At 36.6% G+C, this 19,430-nt stretch overlaps 1 protein-coding gene across 1 annotated transcript in view; it reads right to left on the reverse strand.

Moving 5' to 3' along the window:
- Positions 1–19,156, reverse strand: part of RFX7 (regulatory factor X7) — a 165,896-nt gene extending 146,740 nt beyond the window's left edge. Inside the window, exon 1 of the mRNA XM_064365711.1 lies at positions 18,793–19,156. Within this exon, the coding sequence (XP_064221781.1) occupies positions 18,793–18,953 (161 nt within the window). The 5' untranslated portion in view covers positions 18,954–19,156. The remainder of the gene's footprint in view (positions 1–18,792) is intronic.
- Positions 19,157–19,430: the final 274 nt, after the last annotated feature.

Raw genomic sequence — 19,430 nt, forward strand, 5'->3', positions numbered from 1 at the left:
AGGAGGGGAAAAGGGTAAGAACAAGAGAGGAAAGACAAGAAAACAAAAAGGATGGAGAAAAATTCAAGGAACATCAAAAGACAGGGAGACAAAGTAGGAGCTTCTGAATTTTCCACTACAAACACTCTGTACTATGTAAGTGTTGAGGAAATACTTCCTTTCACCATATTGGATATTGTCTTGTTTCTTTAGACTAGATAAAAATGGGATCCATATTTATTAAATATAAGCTTTAAAGTAGATGTAATAATATACCAATGCAGATATTTTGGGACCACGTAAAGAGCATACCTAATGTAGTGACTATCAGGAAAAGTGGGGAATTAGTGATTAACCAAAAGATTAAGAGGAAATACAAGTGTAGGTATATTCAACAAGAATACACTAGTTACCCAGAGGGAAGTCACCTACAGAAGGACTAAAAGCAAGAAATACCTTTGGGAAGAGTGACAAACAGATGCAATACACCCTAGGGGAAATCAGTTCAGGGAGACTGTTAAGTAAGAAACTCTGATTATTTTCAGGAAGCCCAATCTGTGCACTTAATTTCAGAAGCAGAGCTGGAGGAAAAAAGAACTAAATTAACTCATTAATTCATACATGTATCCATTCTGCACTCGGTAAACAACTATAAGGGAAATAAAATACATCCTTATGGTACTGATAATCTAACAAAAAAATCTAAACAACTGTACAAATTACACAAATAATTATTTTATTACAATTGTCATGTATGGTAACAAGAATCAGAACTGAGGGTGAAGCCCAGGTGTGGTGGCTCATGCCTGTAATCCTCACACTTTGGGAGGTCAAGGCAGGGGGAATGCTTGGGCTGATGGGTTTGAGATCACCATGGGCAATAGTGAGACCTTGTTTCTACAAAAAGATTTAAAAATTAGCTGGGCATGGTGGCATGCACCTGTAGTCCCAGCTGCTTGGGAGTCTGAATGGGAGGATCGTTTCCCATTCAGCCAAGGAGTTCAAGGCTTTAGTGAGCCTTGATTGCACCACTGAGCTTCAGCCTCAGCACCATAGTGAGACCCTGTCTCAAACACCACCACCACCACAACAAAAATGGAACTGAGTGGAAGAGTGATCAAAGACTTAAAGGACTTGGAAAAGACTCTTTTTGTAGTTAAGAGAAGCTCTGAAGGATAAACTGAAATTTACTAAGGAGGTAGGGCTGGCAGAAAGTGACTCAGGCAAAAAGAAAACAGATGAAGGAAAGAACAAGGCCAATTATAGAGTGTTCTGTTAAAACCACTATCTAAATGCAATTACTTAAAACAAGAGTTTGAGACTTCAAAACAGTAATTTACAAAACTCTAAGAGGAAACTAACAGTAGTATTAATAAGGCCACTAGACTGTTTTAATAATAATTATTTACATTTTCTATTGTTAATATAGTCTAGTTCAATTCTAGTTACTTTAATTGCATTATGTAAAATGTTTTATTCATTAATTCTCTTTTTCTAGTTAACTTAGGTCATTTATTGGAAATTGCTGATGCTTCATTGTATTCCAGTAGACAGATTATGAACATTTAATCTAACAGCAAATCCTTCAGATTTAGTAACTGCACTGATAATACTGTACTTAATATGGAAATACATCCTCCTAATCAAAGAGCCTAATATGTCACTCATTTTTTGTAAAATAGAGAAAAATATAAATAAAATCACTCATAACTAACCCTAACACCACCACTTATTAATATTTGCATGTACTTCATCTTTCACACACATTCCCAGTGTAAAAACTTCAGTAACCAAGCCCAGTCTGGTTTACCTGTGTCTGCCCTTGCTCCATAGTCTACACCATCCTCTCAGCACAGCAGCCAAACGAGCTGTTAAAGCATCAGTCAGGTCATATTTCACTCTGCCCTGAGTCTTCCAATGGTGTCCATCTCACTCAGAATGAAGCACTCACTTGTAAGTGCTTACAAGACCTGGAAAGCACACTGGGCATGGTGGCTCATGCCTGTAATCCCAGCACTTTGGGAGGCCAAGGTAGGCGGATCATCTGAGGTCAAGAGTACAAGACCAGTCTGGCCAACATAGTGAAACCCCATCTCAATTAAAATTACAAAAATTAGCCAGATGTGGTGGCGTGTGCCTGTAATCCCAGCTACTCAGGAGGCTGAGGCAGAAGAATCGTTTGAACCTAGGCGGTGGAGATTGCAGAGATTATGCTACTGCACTCCAGCTTGGGCAACAAGAGTGAAACTCTGTCTCAAAAAAAAAAAGCAAAGTCCTATACAAATCTGTTTTTCCTTTACCTCTGACCTCAAGTGCCACACTCCACTGTACTCATGGTACTCTTATGCCTTGGCTTCCTGGTGTGTGGCCTTAAGAACTTGTATTTGCTGTTCTCACAGTCTGGAAAACTCTTCCTTTACATATCATCATGCTTCCTAACATTACAATATACTAATATAGTAATAAAAATCAGAAGTAATCATATAATCTTGTATATAGATGGTATGTTAAAATAAAAACGTTCTTAATTATAGTACAGTTAAAAGATAATAAGCAACATTTACCCAGTACTTATCATGTACCAGATTTTACATTAATGTTCCATCTGAATTATCTCATTTAATCTTCACTATACCTTTATAAGATAAGCATTACTGCCAGTTCTATTTTACTGAAAAAGGAAACACCTTCAAAAGAATCGGTGACTGGGATGGCAAACTCAGGCAACTAATTCCAGAAAAGGAATTATAATTGTTTATTATACAACTACATTGGATTGTCATTCTGTGATTCTGACACTTTTTCACTTCAAAACTGTTAAAAATATAAGAATTTTAATAAAAGTTACTCTATTTGGAGGGTTTTATGCTTGGCAGAGAAATTAATTTAGGAAGATATAACTACTGGAGGGTTCAAAATACACTGCAGAAAAACAAGACAGCTTACATACAGTGCTCTCTAATTACAAATACATAAAGTATAAGTGTCTTAAAATGATGTGAATCACAGTAAGACTCACACAACTTATGGTGAAGTTCAAAACAATACTTTGACAATTTTTTTAGAAGTAAGCGTCTAAGTAGAAGAAAGCTTTCTAGTGTATCTAAAGTAATAAAAGACTGATCCAAAAAAGGATAAAGACATGGAAAGACTGCAGAGAAAAAGAACAAACCCCTTTAACCTGCAGAGTTAAAAGAACATGGTTCTGTTAACTTTCAGCATGTGAAACCGAAACACCACCTCAAATGCTCCTACTGCTTTTGACCCTCCAGAATTATAATTAGATAAATAACCTTTCTACTTGTAATTGCTACGCAACTCTGTCACTATAGTTGAGTTTTCAACTGCTTAAAAAAATCAAATTGTTTTAAAATCAGATCATGGTGATGACAGCACAACTTTGTAAACATACTAAAACCATTTAATTGTATTCTTAACATGAGTGAATTTAATGGTATGTAAATTATCTCAATCAAGCTGTTTTATAAAAATTAGAATCCACATAAGAAGTGCTCAATAATTACTTGGAAAATTAATTCTAAGTGGAAGAAATTAAGTGGTTTATACATAACACTGGGCATCAAATACGGCCATTTCCTCTTCATCTCTGTAATTTAAGCACTTTGCCACTAGCTTGAAGTATTTTGCAAAGGTTTTCAACTTCTGCTACAAGACATTCATGAAATATGTTACAAGTAATTGGTTAGCAAATGATAAAATGAAACTGGTTACTGTAAATGGTAAACTTGTAAACATATAGTTGAGTCTTGTTTTTTATCTACTCTGACAGTCTTTTAATTGGTGTTATTTAAAACATCCACATTTGAAATGATTATTGGTATAAATGAACTGACATGTATCAGATATTGCCCTTTGTTTGTTTCTATTTCTCTTTTGTCTTCCATTCTGAGTTTGAGCATTTTATATGATTCCATATTCTCAAGTCTCTTAGCAACCAATTACACTTCCTTTATTTGAAAAAAAATTTTAGTGGTTAGACTTTGCAATATACATTTATAACTAATCCAAGTCCACTTTCAAATAACATCATACTGCTTCATGGTTAGTCCAAGTACTTTAGAGTATTCTCAAGTCTTTCATCCCAGCAGTGAATGAACTGTTGTTACTCATTTCGCTTATCCATGAACTATACTCAGTGAATACACTGTTATTATTTTCAACTGTTATCTATTAAATCAAGTAAATATAAGAAAAAAAATGGGCTGGGCACGGTGGCTCACACCTGTAATCCCAGCACTTTGGGAGGCTGTGGCAGGCGCATCACCTGAGGTCAGGAGTTTGAGACCAGACCGGCCAACATGGTTGAAACCCCATCTCTACTAAAAATGTAAAAATTAGTTGGGCGTGGTGGCAGGCGCCTGCAATCCCAGCTCCTTGGGAGGTTGAGGCAGGAGACTGGCTTGAACCCAGGAGGTGGAGGTTGCAGTGAGCCGAGATCATGCCATTATACTCCAGCCTGGGGAACAAGAGTGAAACTCCATCTCAAAAAAAAAAAAGAAGAAGAAGAAAAAAAAAACAAGAAAAAAGTGTTATTTTATCTTTATTTATTTCTTCTTACTCTTCCTTTATATAGATCTGAATTTCTGACCTATATCATTTTCCATCTCTCTGAAGACCTCCTCATATTTTGTGCAAGGCAGATCTATCAGTGACAAATTCCAAGTTTTGTTTCTCTGAGAAAATCATTATTTCTCTTTCACTTTTGAAGAATAATTTTGCTGGATTCAAAATTCTAGGTTGGTGGTTTTACTTTTCTTACTTTGACACCAATATTTAACTCCATTTTCTTCTTGCTTGCATACTTTCTGAGTTCAAATCTGATAAAATTCTTATCTTTATTCCTCTGTAGGAAAAGTGTTTTTTTTTTTTTTTTTTTTTCTCTCTCTCTGGCTTCTTTCAAGATTTTCTCTAATTTTCTATAGGCTGAGTAAAAATATGCCTGGGCATATATATATATATATATATATGTATATGTATATTTGTATTTACCATGCTTAGTGTTCTCTGATCTTCCTGGATTTGGTGTTTGTCATTAATTCTGGGAAATTCTCAAATTAATATTACCTCAAATATTTCTTCTGTTCCTTTCTATCTTCTACTTCTGATATTCCACTTATGCTTATGTTATACTTTTTGTAACTGTCCCATAGTTTTTAGAATAACTAAGAACTATGAAACTATGTTTCATTTTCTCATTTAACTTAAGAAGCAGACCAAGCATCAGAACCAGTTTCAGATATGACAGATTTTGGAATTGTCAGACTGGAAATTCAAAATAACTATGATTAGTATACTAAGTGCTCTAAAGGAAAAAGAAGATAATAGTGACTAAATGCTATGTGTTTAATTTTTCTTCATCAGTTCATTTAATACACAATTACTGAGACTAAAGATTTTAGTTTAGAAGAAAAGTATATACTTACAATACTTTAAAATTTAAAAATGAGGCTGTAGCAGAACTATATTCAAAAACATTAAAATTATGGAATTATGAATCCCACCTTGGAGGACTTAAGAATGACTGAGAATACAGTAGTCTTCCCTTATTCTTGAGGGATACCTTCCAGGACCCCCAGTGGATGCCTGAAACCACAGATGGTACAGAAACTTATATATATGTTTTTTCCTATATATTCCTATAATAAAGCTTAATTTATAAATTAGACATAGGGAAAAACAATAATTAATGGTTAATTATAACTAATAACAAAATAGGATAGTAAAATAAGTAACTGTAATAATTACATAGTAAAATAAGGGTTACTTGAACATAGCACTACCAAAGCCCTGTGATGACTACCAAGTGACTAAAGGGCAGGATGGAGCAGGATGGCACAAGATTTCATCACACTACTTGGACTAGGGAGCAATTTAAAACTTATAATTTTTTTTCTGGTATTTTTCCATTTAGTATTTTCAGTCTGTGGTTGACTGCAAATAACTGAAACCTCAGAAAGTGAAACTGCAGATAAGCGGGGACTACCATACTGCAACTTTGCCACATGGGACTCTGGCCTAATTGTTGTTGTTTTGTTTTTAAGAAGATGACTCCTTTAATCCAGTGGTTCTCAAATTTCAGTTTCAGTTAGAGAATCAGAATCTCTTGGAAGACTGGTTAAAACAAAGACTGCTGACCATAGCCCTAGAGTTTCTATTATAGTAATTCTGGGTTGTGGGGCAGCCCCCAAATTTAAATTTCTAACAAGGTCCCAGGTGGTAAGAATAGGGTAATAATTCGAGAACCACTGCTGTAACCAAGCAGCACAATACAAAATACAATTTTAAAGCTGAAAGGGTCTCTAAAATGAAGATCCTTAGAACCCTGCCCCTCATCAAAAAAGAAAAGAAAGAAAGCTCTACATCAGTAGCCTAGGTAGCCACTTGTATGAACCCGAAACACTTCAGGCCCTCTCTGTTGTCTTCCTATTTTACTCCTATCCTTTTCATACTTCCCCAATAAATCTACCTCCTTCCTTATCTGCCCTCGCCGACAAGTTTCCTTTGTCACCTTCAGGCTTTGGCCATAACTCAAGTTACCTTAGCTTTGGGTCTTGTCTCCTAAAAAAATTAGCTAAAACCCTCTGCTAGGACCAAACTTAAAAAAGCCATCTCCACTTCAATGTTAAGGGATCTTTAATTTCTCTCTTCGGAACTAGGCTGGGATACAGAATAACTAATCAGTCCATAAAACCCTAACTACTATTGTATACTCAGTCATGAAAGGTTACTGAGCCATGTAGTACTCACTCGCTCAGTGGCTTTTAAATGAAGGACACAATGGCTTTCATTTGGAACACAGATTATTTTTAAATCTAGGTATACAGTGAAAGATATAGGACTAGTAAAACTGAAACTCTTAATAAATGATTCATTGAGTTTCACCAATGCAATTTTAAAAAATATCAACTGCTGTAAGTCCTCTATTCTGTAAAATGCACCATTCATTTAATAACTTGTTTTGGGAGAAAATTACCACATTATGTTATCGAATACAAAAACATTAATATATAGAAAAAAGGAAAGTGCCACTAAGAATGCAGTAAACAAAAAAAGATATTCACTAGTACCTACCACTAGATGAAAAAAAAAAAAGATGCAAAATTTGTTGTCCCCACCTTCAAATAACTTGTTTATTACAACAGCACAGGAAAAATATTGAGTGATTAAGTGCTAAATTGTACAGAACTCACTACACACTATGAAGTCAAGGAAAGGTCAATGTGTACTAGAGTAGGTACGGAATGTTTCATAGTACAATGACTTGAGCTATGGCTTCAAAAATGGTTAAGATGTAATTAAGTAGGGTTTGGAAACAAGGAAATGATGTGAAACAGGAAAGATGTAAAGCAGAAATGAAAGCAGGATCACAAAATATAAGGCCAACAGCGAGATACCTGAGGGACTGAAGTGGATGTTGAATGCTGGTGAATAGCAAGGCGGCTTATTTTGACCGTAACATACAGAACAGCACAGTAGGGGAGAAAGAACAACGGCACAGAACAGCTATGTTGCTGCTGTAATAATCTAGGAATGAGATAGTGAAGCACTGAATTATGGTCTTGGCAGTTGTATTAGTCCATTTTCATGCTGCTTTTAAAGACATACCTGAGACTGGGTAATTTATAAAGAAAAAGAGGCTTAATGGACTCAAAGTTCCACATGGCTGGGGAAGCTTCACAATCATGGTGGAAGGCGAAAGGCATGTCTTACATGGCGGCAGACAACAGAAGATGAGAGAGTCAAGCGAAAGGGGTTTCTCTTTATAAAACCATTAGATCTTGTGAGACTTATTCACTACCATGAGAACAATATGCGGGAATCATCCCATGATTCAATTATCTCCCACCATGTCCCTCCCACAATACATGGGAATTATGGGAGCTAAAATCAAGTTAAGATTTGAGCTGGGGCACAGCCAAACCGTAACATTCCACTCTGCCCACCCCCAAATCTCATGTCCTCACATTTCAAAACCAGTCATGCCTTCCCAATGGTCCCCAAAGTCTTAACTCATTTCAGCATTAACTTGAAAGTCCACAGTCCAAAATCTTACCCAAGACAAGGCAAGCCCTTTCCACCTATGAACCTGTAAAATCAAAAAGCTAGTTAATTCCTAGATACAATGGGAGTACAGGCATTGGATAAAGCCACCCATTCCAAATGGGAGAAACTGCCCAAAATGAAGGAGCTAAAGGCTCCATGCAAGTCTGAAATCCAGTGGGGCAGTTAAATCTTAAAGCTCCAAAATGATCTCCTTTGATTCCATGTCTCACACTCAGGTCACGCTAATTCAAGAAGTGGGTTCTCATGGTCTTGGACCATTCCGCCCCTGTGGCTTTGCAGGATAAAGCCTCTCTCCTGGCTGCTTTTATGGGCTGGTATCGAGTGTATGTATACAGTTTTCCTAGGCGCACAGTGCAAGCTGTTGGTAGAGTTACCATTCCGGGGTCTGGAGGATGGTAGCCCACTTCTCATGGCTCTACTAGGCAGTGCCCCAGTGGGAACTCTGTGTATGGAATGCAACCCCACATTTCCATTCTGCACTGCCCTAGCAGAGGTTCTCCATGAGGGCCCCACCCCTGCAGCAAACTTTTGCCTGGACATCCAGGTGTTTCCATACATCCTCTGAAATCTAAGTGGAGTCAGTCCAAACCTCAGTTCTTGATTTCTGTGCACCCACAGGCTCAATACCACATGGAAGCTGCCAATGCCTGTGGCTTGTACCCTCTGAAGCCACAGCTCAAGCTGTACCTTGGCCCCTTTCAGCCATGACTGGAGCAGCTGGAATGCAGGGCACCAAGTTCCTAGGCTGCATAGAGCAAGGGGGCCATAAGACTGGCCCATGAAGCCATTTTCTCCTCCTAGGCCTCTGGACCTGTGATGGGAGGGGCTGCTGTGAAAACCTCTGACATGCCCTGTAGACATTTTCCCCCATTGTCTTGGTGACCAACGTTTGGTTCCTCACTACTTATGCAAGTTTCTGCAGCAGGCTTGAACTCCTCAGAAAATGAGTTTTTCTTTTGTATCACATTATAAGGCTGCAAATTTTCTGAACTTTTACACTGTTTCCCTTTTAAAATTGAATGCTTTTAACAGCACCCAAGTCACCTCTTGAATGCTTTGCTGCTTAGAAATTTCTTCCGCAGGATACCCTAAATCACCTCCCCCAAGTTTAAGGTTCCACAAATCTCTAGGGCAGGGGCGAAATGCCACCAGTTTCTTTGCTAAAGCTTAGCAAGAGTCCAGTTTCCAACAGGTTCATCTCCATCTGAGACCACCTCAGCCCGGGTTTCATTGTCCATACCATTATCAGCATTTTGGTCAAAGCCATTCAACAAGTCTCTAGAAAGTTCCTAACTTTCCCACATTTTCTATCTTCTGAGCTCTTGAAACTGTTCCAATCTCTGCCTGTTACCCAGTTCCAAAGTCACTTCCACATTTTTGGGTATCTTTACAGCAGTGCCCCACTCTACTGGTACTAATTTACTGTATTAATCCATTTTCATGCTGCTGATAAAGACATCCCTGAGACTGGTTAATTTATAAAGAAAAAGAGGTTTAATGGACTGACAGTTGCATGTGGCTAGGGAGGCCTCACAATCATGATGGAAGGCGAAAGGCACATCTTACATGGTGGCAGACAAGAAAGAATGAGAGCTAAGTGAAAGGGGTTTCCCTTTATAAAACCATCAGATTTCGTTAGATTTATTCACTACCACGAGAACAGTATGGGGGAAACTGCCCTCATGACTCAATTATCTCCCACCAGGTCCCTCCTACAACACATGGGAATTACAGGAGCTACAATTCAAGATGAGATTTGGGTGGGGACATAGCCAAACCTTATCAGCATTGGAAATGGGAAGACGAGAAATTTAAGCTACACTGCAAACTGGGAAACTTGTTAAAATACTGAACACGAGGATGAGAGAAAAATCAAAGATGAAATGGGTGCTGCCAGACTGATGGAAAGAAGGAATAGTGATATCTACTATCAAAAGTAGAGTAACTATAAATGAAAGCAATTTGAGGTGGTAAGGTACTACGGCATAGAAGAAAGGCTGTTGTGAAATGCCAAGTTTAAGGTGACATAGGTTGTGGCTACTTACACTCTGGTACTCTGCCCCAGTTCCCACCCAGCTCACATCCTTTTCTTCTCTACTATTACTTTATATTCTTTCTTCTATTTTGTAGATGAAAGCTTACATAAAAGGATTGTGATTAGTTAGCGGAAACCCTATTCCTTAGTCAAGTAAATTTTCTTCCAAGCTATTTTCCTCTATTTATTCACATTATTGGCAAAGCTCACTGTCATCATCAACAACTCAATCCAAATTCTGCTAGTGAGAATAACAATGACCAAGTAAGTATACTGTTAAGTGTTTTAGGATAGCCCATCACTTGATTTTTCATTAAGGCCACTATTCTGAATTTTGCCAGTAAAAATATTATGTCCTCATTGAATCCCTCCCTCACCTAATTCTGTATTTGTTTATGCCACTGCTTACATACCCTTACTGCATTTAACAAAATCTTACTTTTGATAAATTCAATTGATGAACCTACCACAAAAGAGGATGAATGTTTTAAAGGTAAGGATAATGTCTTATTCTTTTTTAACCTTTTTATGCCATCTATGTAGCAGTCATTAAAATAAATGTGTATTGCATTCAGCTTTCCCTGACTATATGATTCTATAAATTCAGAATTTATCTTTGACATTCTGACTTCATTAAAAACTTGTACATGTAGAATCTGCCTAAAATACTGCTTGCTCGTAGCTCCTGCTTCAGAAACAAGGACATGCATTTAATAATCTGACAGTTAAATTTTGATCAAAGATTGATTTGACATACCTTATTAATAAATCTAATGACTACAATCAAATATGGAAGAGATTCACTTATATTAACTAAAGCATCTTGTTGGAATACATTTCCCAGGTTCCCAGAAGCACCAACTTTAAGCAAAACGTAACTGAAGTAACACTCATCCAATTAAATTTTAAAATTTAACACATACTGCAAAAACAATGGTAAGTTCTTGGTTCTGCTATATATAAATAACACATTTTACTGTCATATTGTAAACTACTGATTCTGCAAGTGATTACTTTGTTTCAGATATATTTAATCTCCAAATTCCTATCAACTTTACATATTAGAAAATGAGAGTGCTTCCTTTAAATTCAGTAAAAACTCACTAATATGAACTTATCTTAGGTAAGGCCAGTCTAAACTACTGAAAAAAATTAAATTATACAACTCAAATCATTGTTCCCCTGGAAGCTGAGGAAAGATTCATACGACAGGCTTCATGAGCTGGATCTTAAAGTTAGACACTTATATCAGCAGAAACAACATTCTCAAGGTAGCAGGTAATAGGACCACACCAGCACATATATAAGCAGAGAAGCAAAATAATGGAAGCAAAGAGAAAGGGTAATAGACAGTACAAATTGAAGCAGCCACTTCATACAGTAATCTCCTTTTTTCATCTGGTAGCTACTTGGCAATACAGGTGCTTAAAACAGAAAAGCCACAGAAAAACAGAAAAACACACAAACTCAAGTGCTCTCCATGCTTGGTTTGTACTTTAAAATTAGGTATCATAAATGGCAAGACAATAGCCCTAGTGACTCTCCCTTCCCAAGATAGCCATTGCTCTACTGCTTCATCTATAAGAGAGCTCCAATTCTAAAAATTACTGATTTCGGACAGAAAAAGGGTGGCAATTATAGGGTATGTATATCATTACTTCTTATTCCCATGCCCTTGCTAGAAATATCACTAATCAATCAGACTTAACATGCAAGTTCAAATCGATTTGCTAATCCTGTGTCGGAATGGGTATATAGGTATCCTTTGTTATCTAAATCCTTGCTATCCAAATTTAGACAACAAATGGGTTCAGATAATTTTTTTTTTATTTTAGATAAGGCTATTTGGAAGAGATGGTACTGTGTACCATATGGACTAATGCCTTCCAAAAATCTAAGACAGAACAGATTGGAATCTGTCACTTTCTGACCTCTCACTCTCTGCACTCAGGAAAAAAAAAAGATTCAAATAGCAAGGAATATCAGCAGTTTTCCGTTTGTGCTCAGTTATGAGGAAATAGAAAACTTCACCTCCCACACAACTTTATATACATATAAGCTACAGTAATAGATGCTAATAGAGCGGGTGTACGTAGTTAACCAAATCTTATTATGTTTCTATTTTGTCTTATAAATAGGAGGCATATAGTTAATGAAACAGAAAAAGTAATGCCTACTTACAGTGGCAAAAAAGAAAAATCATGTTTTAATGTTTTTATTTACGTGAGTTGAGTGCTAAATATCTTACTCTCATAGTCAGCAATCAAGTGTATTAAGGCTTTAGTGCTTATTGTTCCTTATTTTATTATCCTACCCAGGGCAGGAAGATTCTTCCTCCTCTTGGCCTATGTTGCTCATCTTTAACTTGAACTTCTAAGTAGGTTCTAGAGGGTTCTAACCCTCTAGAAAGCAGAAGAGAAAGCAACTAAAAGACTAAACAGAGAATGGTGGAATAGGAGACACTGGACAAGCGTGGTAAACTTTGCTCAGAGATGTGGAATAACCATCTTACTATCATGTTCCTTATAATTTACAAATAACATTCTGTCACAATCACTTACTAAAATATCTATCCTAGATGAAGAGGAATAGCTGTGAAGCTCAACTCTGAACTAAATTATTATGAAAAGGGTACATACTTTTCTTATTTATATAATCGAATTTACAATATAACATTCGCTACTACCTTAAAATATTAAAATACTATCATGGGATAAGATTAAACACTGAGCATCTCTTTATAAAGAAAACAAAACAAATGCAGCACCCAAACAGACTCCCTACTACAATCTCTCAACCAGTAGTTAGTAAACTCCCCGAAAACCAGGATTACCGCATAGCCTTACTTTTACACAACAAATAACTTTTAACTACTTTAAATATAATATATGCTCAGTAAAGATTTGCAGACTTAATCTCACAGAACAGAACCCTTGGCACAAGGTAGCAATAACCAAGTCCTCCTCTGCTAACACCCAAGGAAACACTGAGAAATCCTAATAATTCATCCAATGAAAATGTTCTGCTGATTGCCTATGATAAATTAATTATGTTAGTCTTTCACTGTGCTTATGGTTTTATTATTGTTGTCAATATTGATTTACTAACAGAGTTAGAAACTTAGCTACAGGAACCTTCAAGGTCACTTAGTATAAACCTCTCATTTTGTAAATGAGGAAACTAAGGTCTACTTTTTCCACAGTCCATACCTTGACACTTGTCACTTCTTTTCCTGGTCCCCTAAACTGAATAAAAGAGAAGTTTTATTGCATATTTTTGCTTAGGTCAATTTTACAAGGTTAATATTACAAGTGAATGGGCATTCCTCAAATGCCAGTCTCTAGCATAGTACTTTGTATATAGCAGGTATTCATTTGAGTACTTACAAACTGTTCTTGCTTAAAGTGCTCAAATGTAAGTAAATGATAAGGCTTATTTTAATTTTCATTTGTATAATTTTAGCATGCAACATTATTTTCTAATGGAAAAAGTAATGTGATATAATTCTTAATCCAAAGCATCTTTCAAAACAAGACATGTCTGTCTTTTCTACTACTGTGAAGCTCATTTTCCCCAAATAATACCAAAAATTAACAGTGAGACAGAAACCCAATCAGTCCTGCACATACCATCATTCAAGACACCTTTCAAAGGAGAGAACAAATTGGTCAATCATTTACATACATACATATGTGCTACCCAACCTAAAGAAGACAAGAAAATCAACAGGCTTTAAATTGTGTAACTTGCCTTTCATCAATAGGGAAGACAATTTCATCAGTTTCAAATCATAGGAGAGCAAGGAACTGCCTTACTTCTGGAACTAGAAACTGTGTTGGGACACAGCCTCAATATGGATACACAAAATGCATCTTGTCTTTTGCATGCTTGGTATTGAAAACAGGCTAAACTCAAGGTAGGTAGCAAGTCAAACTACTCATCAAAAATATATGGAAGCCAGCTGATGTGCTAGTCAGTCTCTATTTTTAAAGAAAAATGAAAATCCTGGATTTCCAGTTAAAGTAAACTTTAACATCATGAGTTTATAGTAAATGTTTTCCACTGTAGTTGAAGGAACAATAATATTTCTCAACAGGTTAACAAGCTACCTGACTCAAAACCAAGAATAAGACTCAACCACTGCCTTCTAGAACAGGGAACGGAAATCAGAACTTATATGGCACCACTATGTAAATCTTCTGGATTTACCAAACTTTGCTTGCTCTAACTAAGATGGAAACAAGAGATTAATCACTTAACATCTAGATGTCAATTGTCATTATCATAAGAAAGTAAAACAAAATTGTTCAATTTGGGTTTTAACTAGAATTCAGAGAACATCCAAAATAGATCATATATGTAATACCACTTTTATTATAATTTTAAGCCTAAAATATAGCAGATACAGAAGTACGTATGCCTTGCAGGACTGAGTAAAGATAAAGAACTCTGACCCCAGAATTTTTTTCACAGTCTAATAAGGAATCAGCAGAATCTTACAGGTCTTCTGTTATTGTTTCTCTCTTTCCATAAAGTAGGTAAAACAATATTATAGGATTGTTTTAATAAGAAGCTTATGAAGTCTCATCTGCCAATAAATTTATAGTAATTGATAAAAAATTCTTTTAATAATCCCTGAATTTGAATAAATGTAGTAGTGGAATATTTTCTAAAATAAAACACCAGTATTTTTTTTGAATTTTCAGGTATACGTTGACTATCTCTTATCTGAAATGCTTAGGCTCATATGTGCTTCCTATTTACTTATTGAGCCTTGTCTCGCTCTGTCGCCCAGGCTGGAGTGCAGTGGCATGTTCTCAGCTCACTGCACCTTGGCCTCCTGGGTTCAAGCAATTCTCTTGCCTCAGCCTCCCAAGTAGCTGGGACTACAGACGCCAGCTCCCATGCCAGGCTAACGTTTTGTATTTTAGTAGAGACAGGGTTTCACCATATTGCCCAGGCTGGTCTCAAACTCTTGAGCTAAGGCAATCCGCCCACCTCGGCCTCCCAAAGTGCCAGGATTACAGGTATGAGCCACCAGGCCTGGCGTGCTTCTGATTATTTTGGATTTTGGAATATTTGCATGTGTAATGAGTATCTTGGGGATGTGACCCAAGCCTAAACATGAAATTCGTTTATGTTTCATATACACCTAATACACATAACCTGAAGGTAATTTTTATACAGTAATTTAAATAATTTTGTGCATGATACAACGTTGAGTGTGGAATTTTTCACTTCTGGCACCAAAAATGTTTGGGGTTTTGGAGTCTTTCAGATTTTGGAGCATTTTGAATTTTGGGGTATTTTGGATTTTGGATTGGGGATGATCAACCTGTATCTGTGTTATAGACTCATTGCAAATATGTTATTTGCTCCCACTCATGTAGGTATGATCTCAAACATAAGTAACCACAAACAGGCAGAAACCATCTCAATCCTTTTGTTTCACAGCAATTAGGGTTTCAAGTAAAACTGCCTTAAAAAGTAAACAAAAGGACTTAGTAAATTTGTTTATTGTTGCTTAACACTAAATATTTTTCACTGAACTATGAAGACACTGAGAGATAAAAGGAAGGGAAAACTTGCTTTGGTTTTTTTTTTTTTTTTTTTTAAAGTAACCAAAGAGGGGTGCAATTTAAGTTAAAAAAAATTTGCAGTTAGGTTGTGGCTTTGTTTTAGGTAAAAATTCATGGGTTACTAGTTTTAACAACAAAAAGCTTATTTTGGAATTCTACTCCTTAGAAATTATAAATACCTTACAGCATATTCAGTACTAAAACATATGCCTACTAAGAAATCTCCTTTCTAGTGAGTAATGTCAGTGATTTGGACTTTCTGTCTACAGAGTAAGAATGAGTAACAGTAAGAAATGTGTAAGCTTATTAACTTACACTTAAGTTGAAGGTATTCATAACCATATTATAGAAATATAACAATACTATCAATTTTGTACTATCTTTATTTTCTATATACACCTTTAAAATATATTTGTAACTCTTAAGAAATAGTTTCCAATCAAAGTTGAATGCTTGTCTTCAAAGACTCATTTAATGCCTGATATTTCAATGGGCATACTTTTATCAAACAGGATTTCAGTTTAATAAACAGAATAAATTAATTATGAACTGATAAATAACTCATTGTCCAGTCAAAGGCCTACATCACAAACTATATTTATATTTGTAAAGGAGGACAAGTACAGACTTGTTTGTGATATGCAAGCCTAGTAATTTAGAAACTATGATAAACCAAATGCAAAACCCATTTGATAATTTTTAAATGTCACATTTCTTTTGACTGTAATTTTAAATTCTCATTAATAATGGTATCAAGGATTATTCAGGAAGTAGTACAAAACTGATCCTCTCTCAGAACATTATCAGGTGATAAAATAATTTGTAAAATAATATTATTGCCTCAAAAATGTAATTTAAATTTAATACATATATTTCTTAGGAGAATATGGTAGTAAAGGAGTCTTCACTTTTGATATCTTTATTTTAAACAGTCACTTAATGAATAATATAAATCCATTCTTTTGGAGCAGGGGGTACAAGACTATTAAATATATGCACTTATCTTGTTTATTATCTACAAATGTTGTTTACTCTAAAGTTTTAAGTACATAAAAATCATTTTTGCCAATAGGATTTCTAAAATTGAACATTAGATGCTAGTAAGTATACCATCACAATTTTAAAACAAAAACATAAAATTTCATATTTTGGGATTCACGTGTTTGTTACCCATTATTTTTTCAGAACAAGTACCAAAAACTGGAGTGTATTCTACTTCAGAAGTATTTCTTATGTTAAAATCAGAGCAGTAAGGCTGTAATGGATGTGCAAATATCAACTAATAAAGAATAATTAAATTTACACATTTTTTAATCAAAAAATGTACTTGACTGTCATTTAAACATTTCACTCAGCTGACTCTACAACTCACCTATTTTAAAACTATAAAGTGAAGATTCCTTTCCCCTCTTGTTCTCATAGTGAAATATACATTACTAATTCAACTTTTAAAATTTGCCTCTCTTAAAAAAATTTTAGTTCATGACTTGAATATCCCACATCTGAATGTAAAAACCAAGTTGCTTAATTTAATTTAATGAGGTTTTCAGAAACAAAAAGTTTCATGTCACTACAGGTTAAAAAAAACCACTCTGGTTTTGTGAAAACCTTGACGGTAACCAAGATATTCACTATCTCTTCTTTTAAACTGTAGCTTTAAAAAGGGGGTGAGGGTATTCAATGAAGAATAAAGACTGTTTTCTGTCACACACACACCCCAATCGTATTTACGGGACCTATTCAAGTTGCTACAACATGACTATTGTCAAAGCCAAAAAAATTCTTCTTCAAAATAAACTTCATTTTAAAATTAAAACTGAAAGCAAGATATTCAACTGTCAACCACTGTTGATGAAACTATTAAAGCCTGTATTGACCTACTTCATTTGAGCATCATGACAACATGGATGCAAGCCAAGAAAATAATGAAAATTACTATATAACTAACCTTAACCTTGTATTTAAAAACTGTCACTTTTAAAATGTGTAAATACTGTACATGCAATGCCAGTTGCTTTACAATATGTTTTCAAAATGATAAAAGGAGTTTTGATATTTTAGTACTCATATTCAATGATGGACCTGCAAAGATTTCATTTCTATTTTCAAAATCAAGGCTTTTAAAAATGCCATATGAAATTCTCTTTTTAAACTTCTATTAAAGGCAATCTCTTAGACCAAATTTCAAATATTGCTTTCCATTTAAAAAAATAGTGCTATATTAAAAAAAAAAAAAAAAAAAAGTCGGTTAATGAAGAATCCTACAAAACAATGCAAGTTCATGTTCAAAGAATATTGCAATGGCTCTAACAGTGGATGGACTTAACTCAGTGTATTTAATTATTAAAAGATTCCCACTAGACTTTAGGAGTTCAATCTAATGCTGAAATATTGGAAATTTTCATACAAGAAAGTAAAATAGCAGAAGATATTTTATCTATGGTTTCTTTTAAAAAGACGCACAAATGGCAAGACATTTGATTCCCTATTTTTAAGTAAAAAAATAACTTTATGGTATAAACTACCATCTTAAAATATTTTATACTCAAGAAGTACTTTCTTCACAATCAATGCAAAGAATAAACTCCCTGAAAGAGAAATCTAATATTAGAATAAAGGAGGCAAAAACATTCAGAAACCCAAAATGAAAGGAAGAGACACATTAGGTTTTGTGCTGCATATTAATATTCTTATGCACAATGTCTGTTTGGTGAAAATTCACAATACACTTCTTCCTCCTTCTATGGCTGCAAAAAGGAGTAAACATATTTCACATTCTCCAGTTCCAAATTCATGCCACCATCATGCAATATGACTTAATTTCGACCCATATTTCTTTTATAATGAGTGAAAAAACCAAAACGTGTTTACCTGCACTCAAAATTGAGGAGGGGGTAAAAGCATTTTTTTAGCTAAGGAGACAGGCGCTGATTGATGCAAAGTCCCCAGACTTCCAGAGGTCCTACAAATGTGCACCCGACTTGGGAAAGCCACATTGAATGAATGCATCAGCCTCCTCCTCCGCTCCCCCGCCCGCCGCCCGCCGCCCCCCACCCACTTTGCAGCAGAAATGTGCCTGGGCTTTTTTACCCCAGCGATGGAGGATCCTCTTACCAGATGGAGTTCTTGATCTTGTGTTGCAGCGCGCTGGCCTCTGTCCCTGGCAGCCCGGGCACAAGGGCTGGCAGGGCCACCCCCGAGTTGGGGACGCTGGGGGGAAGCTGCTGATGGGCATCAGGCTGCTGTGGTGGCGGCTGTTGTTGTTCCTCTGCCATCGCTGCTGGAGGGGTGGGAGGGAGGGAGGGAAAGATGGGGGCTCGGGGAAGGGTAAGGGAAGAGACCGCGAGGGGAAGACGAAATGGGGAGAGGAGGATGGGGGGAGGGGAAGAGGAGGAGGAGGAGGAGGAGGAAGGAAGCTGGATAAGCTAGGCCTTTACCCCAGGGCTCGAGTGAGTCGCTTTCGCCTGCCGCCTGGGGGACATCACCGGGGAGATCAGCGGCTCCTCACAGCCGGGGCGCTTCACCGCGGCAGAGGCATGGCGGCGCCCCTCAGCCCCCCGCTGCCGCCGCCGCCTCCTCCTGTCAGCGGCCGGGGCTGGGGGGTGAGATGAGGACGTTTGAAGACGAGGTGGGGGGCAGGCTTCCCCCAAAATCGAAGAAGAACGGTTGCTCAGGGATTTGGCGGCCGGGCCTTCCTTCCCTGTCCCCGGGGCTTTCTACTCCGGAGTCCCCGCGCGGCTGCAGCCCCAGGA

The sequence above is a fragment of the Aotus nancymaae genome, unplaced genomic scaffold, assembly GCF_030222135.1.
Source record: "Aotus nancymaae isolate 86718 unplaced genomic scaffold, 86718_ANA_hifiasm-v0.15.2.pri h1tg000062l, whole genome shotgun sequence".
Lineage (NCBI taxonomy): Eukaryota > Metazoa > Chordata > Mammalia > Primates > Aotidae > Aotus > Aotus nancymaae.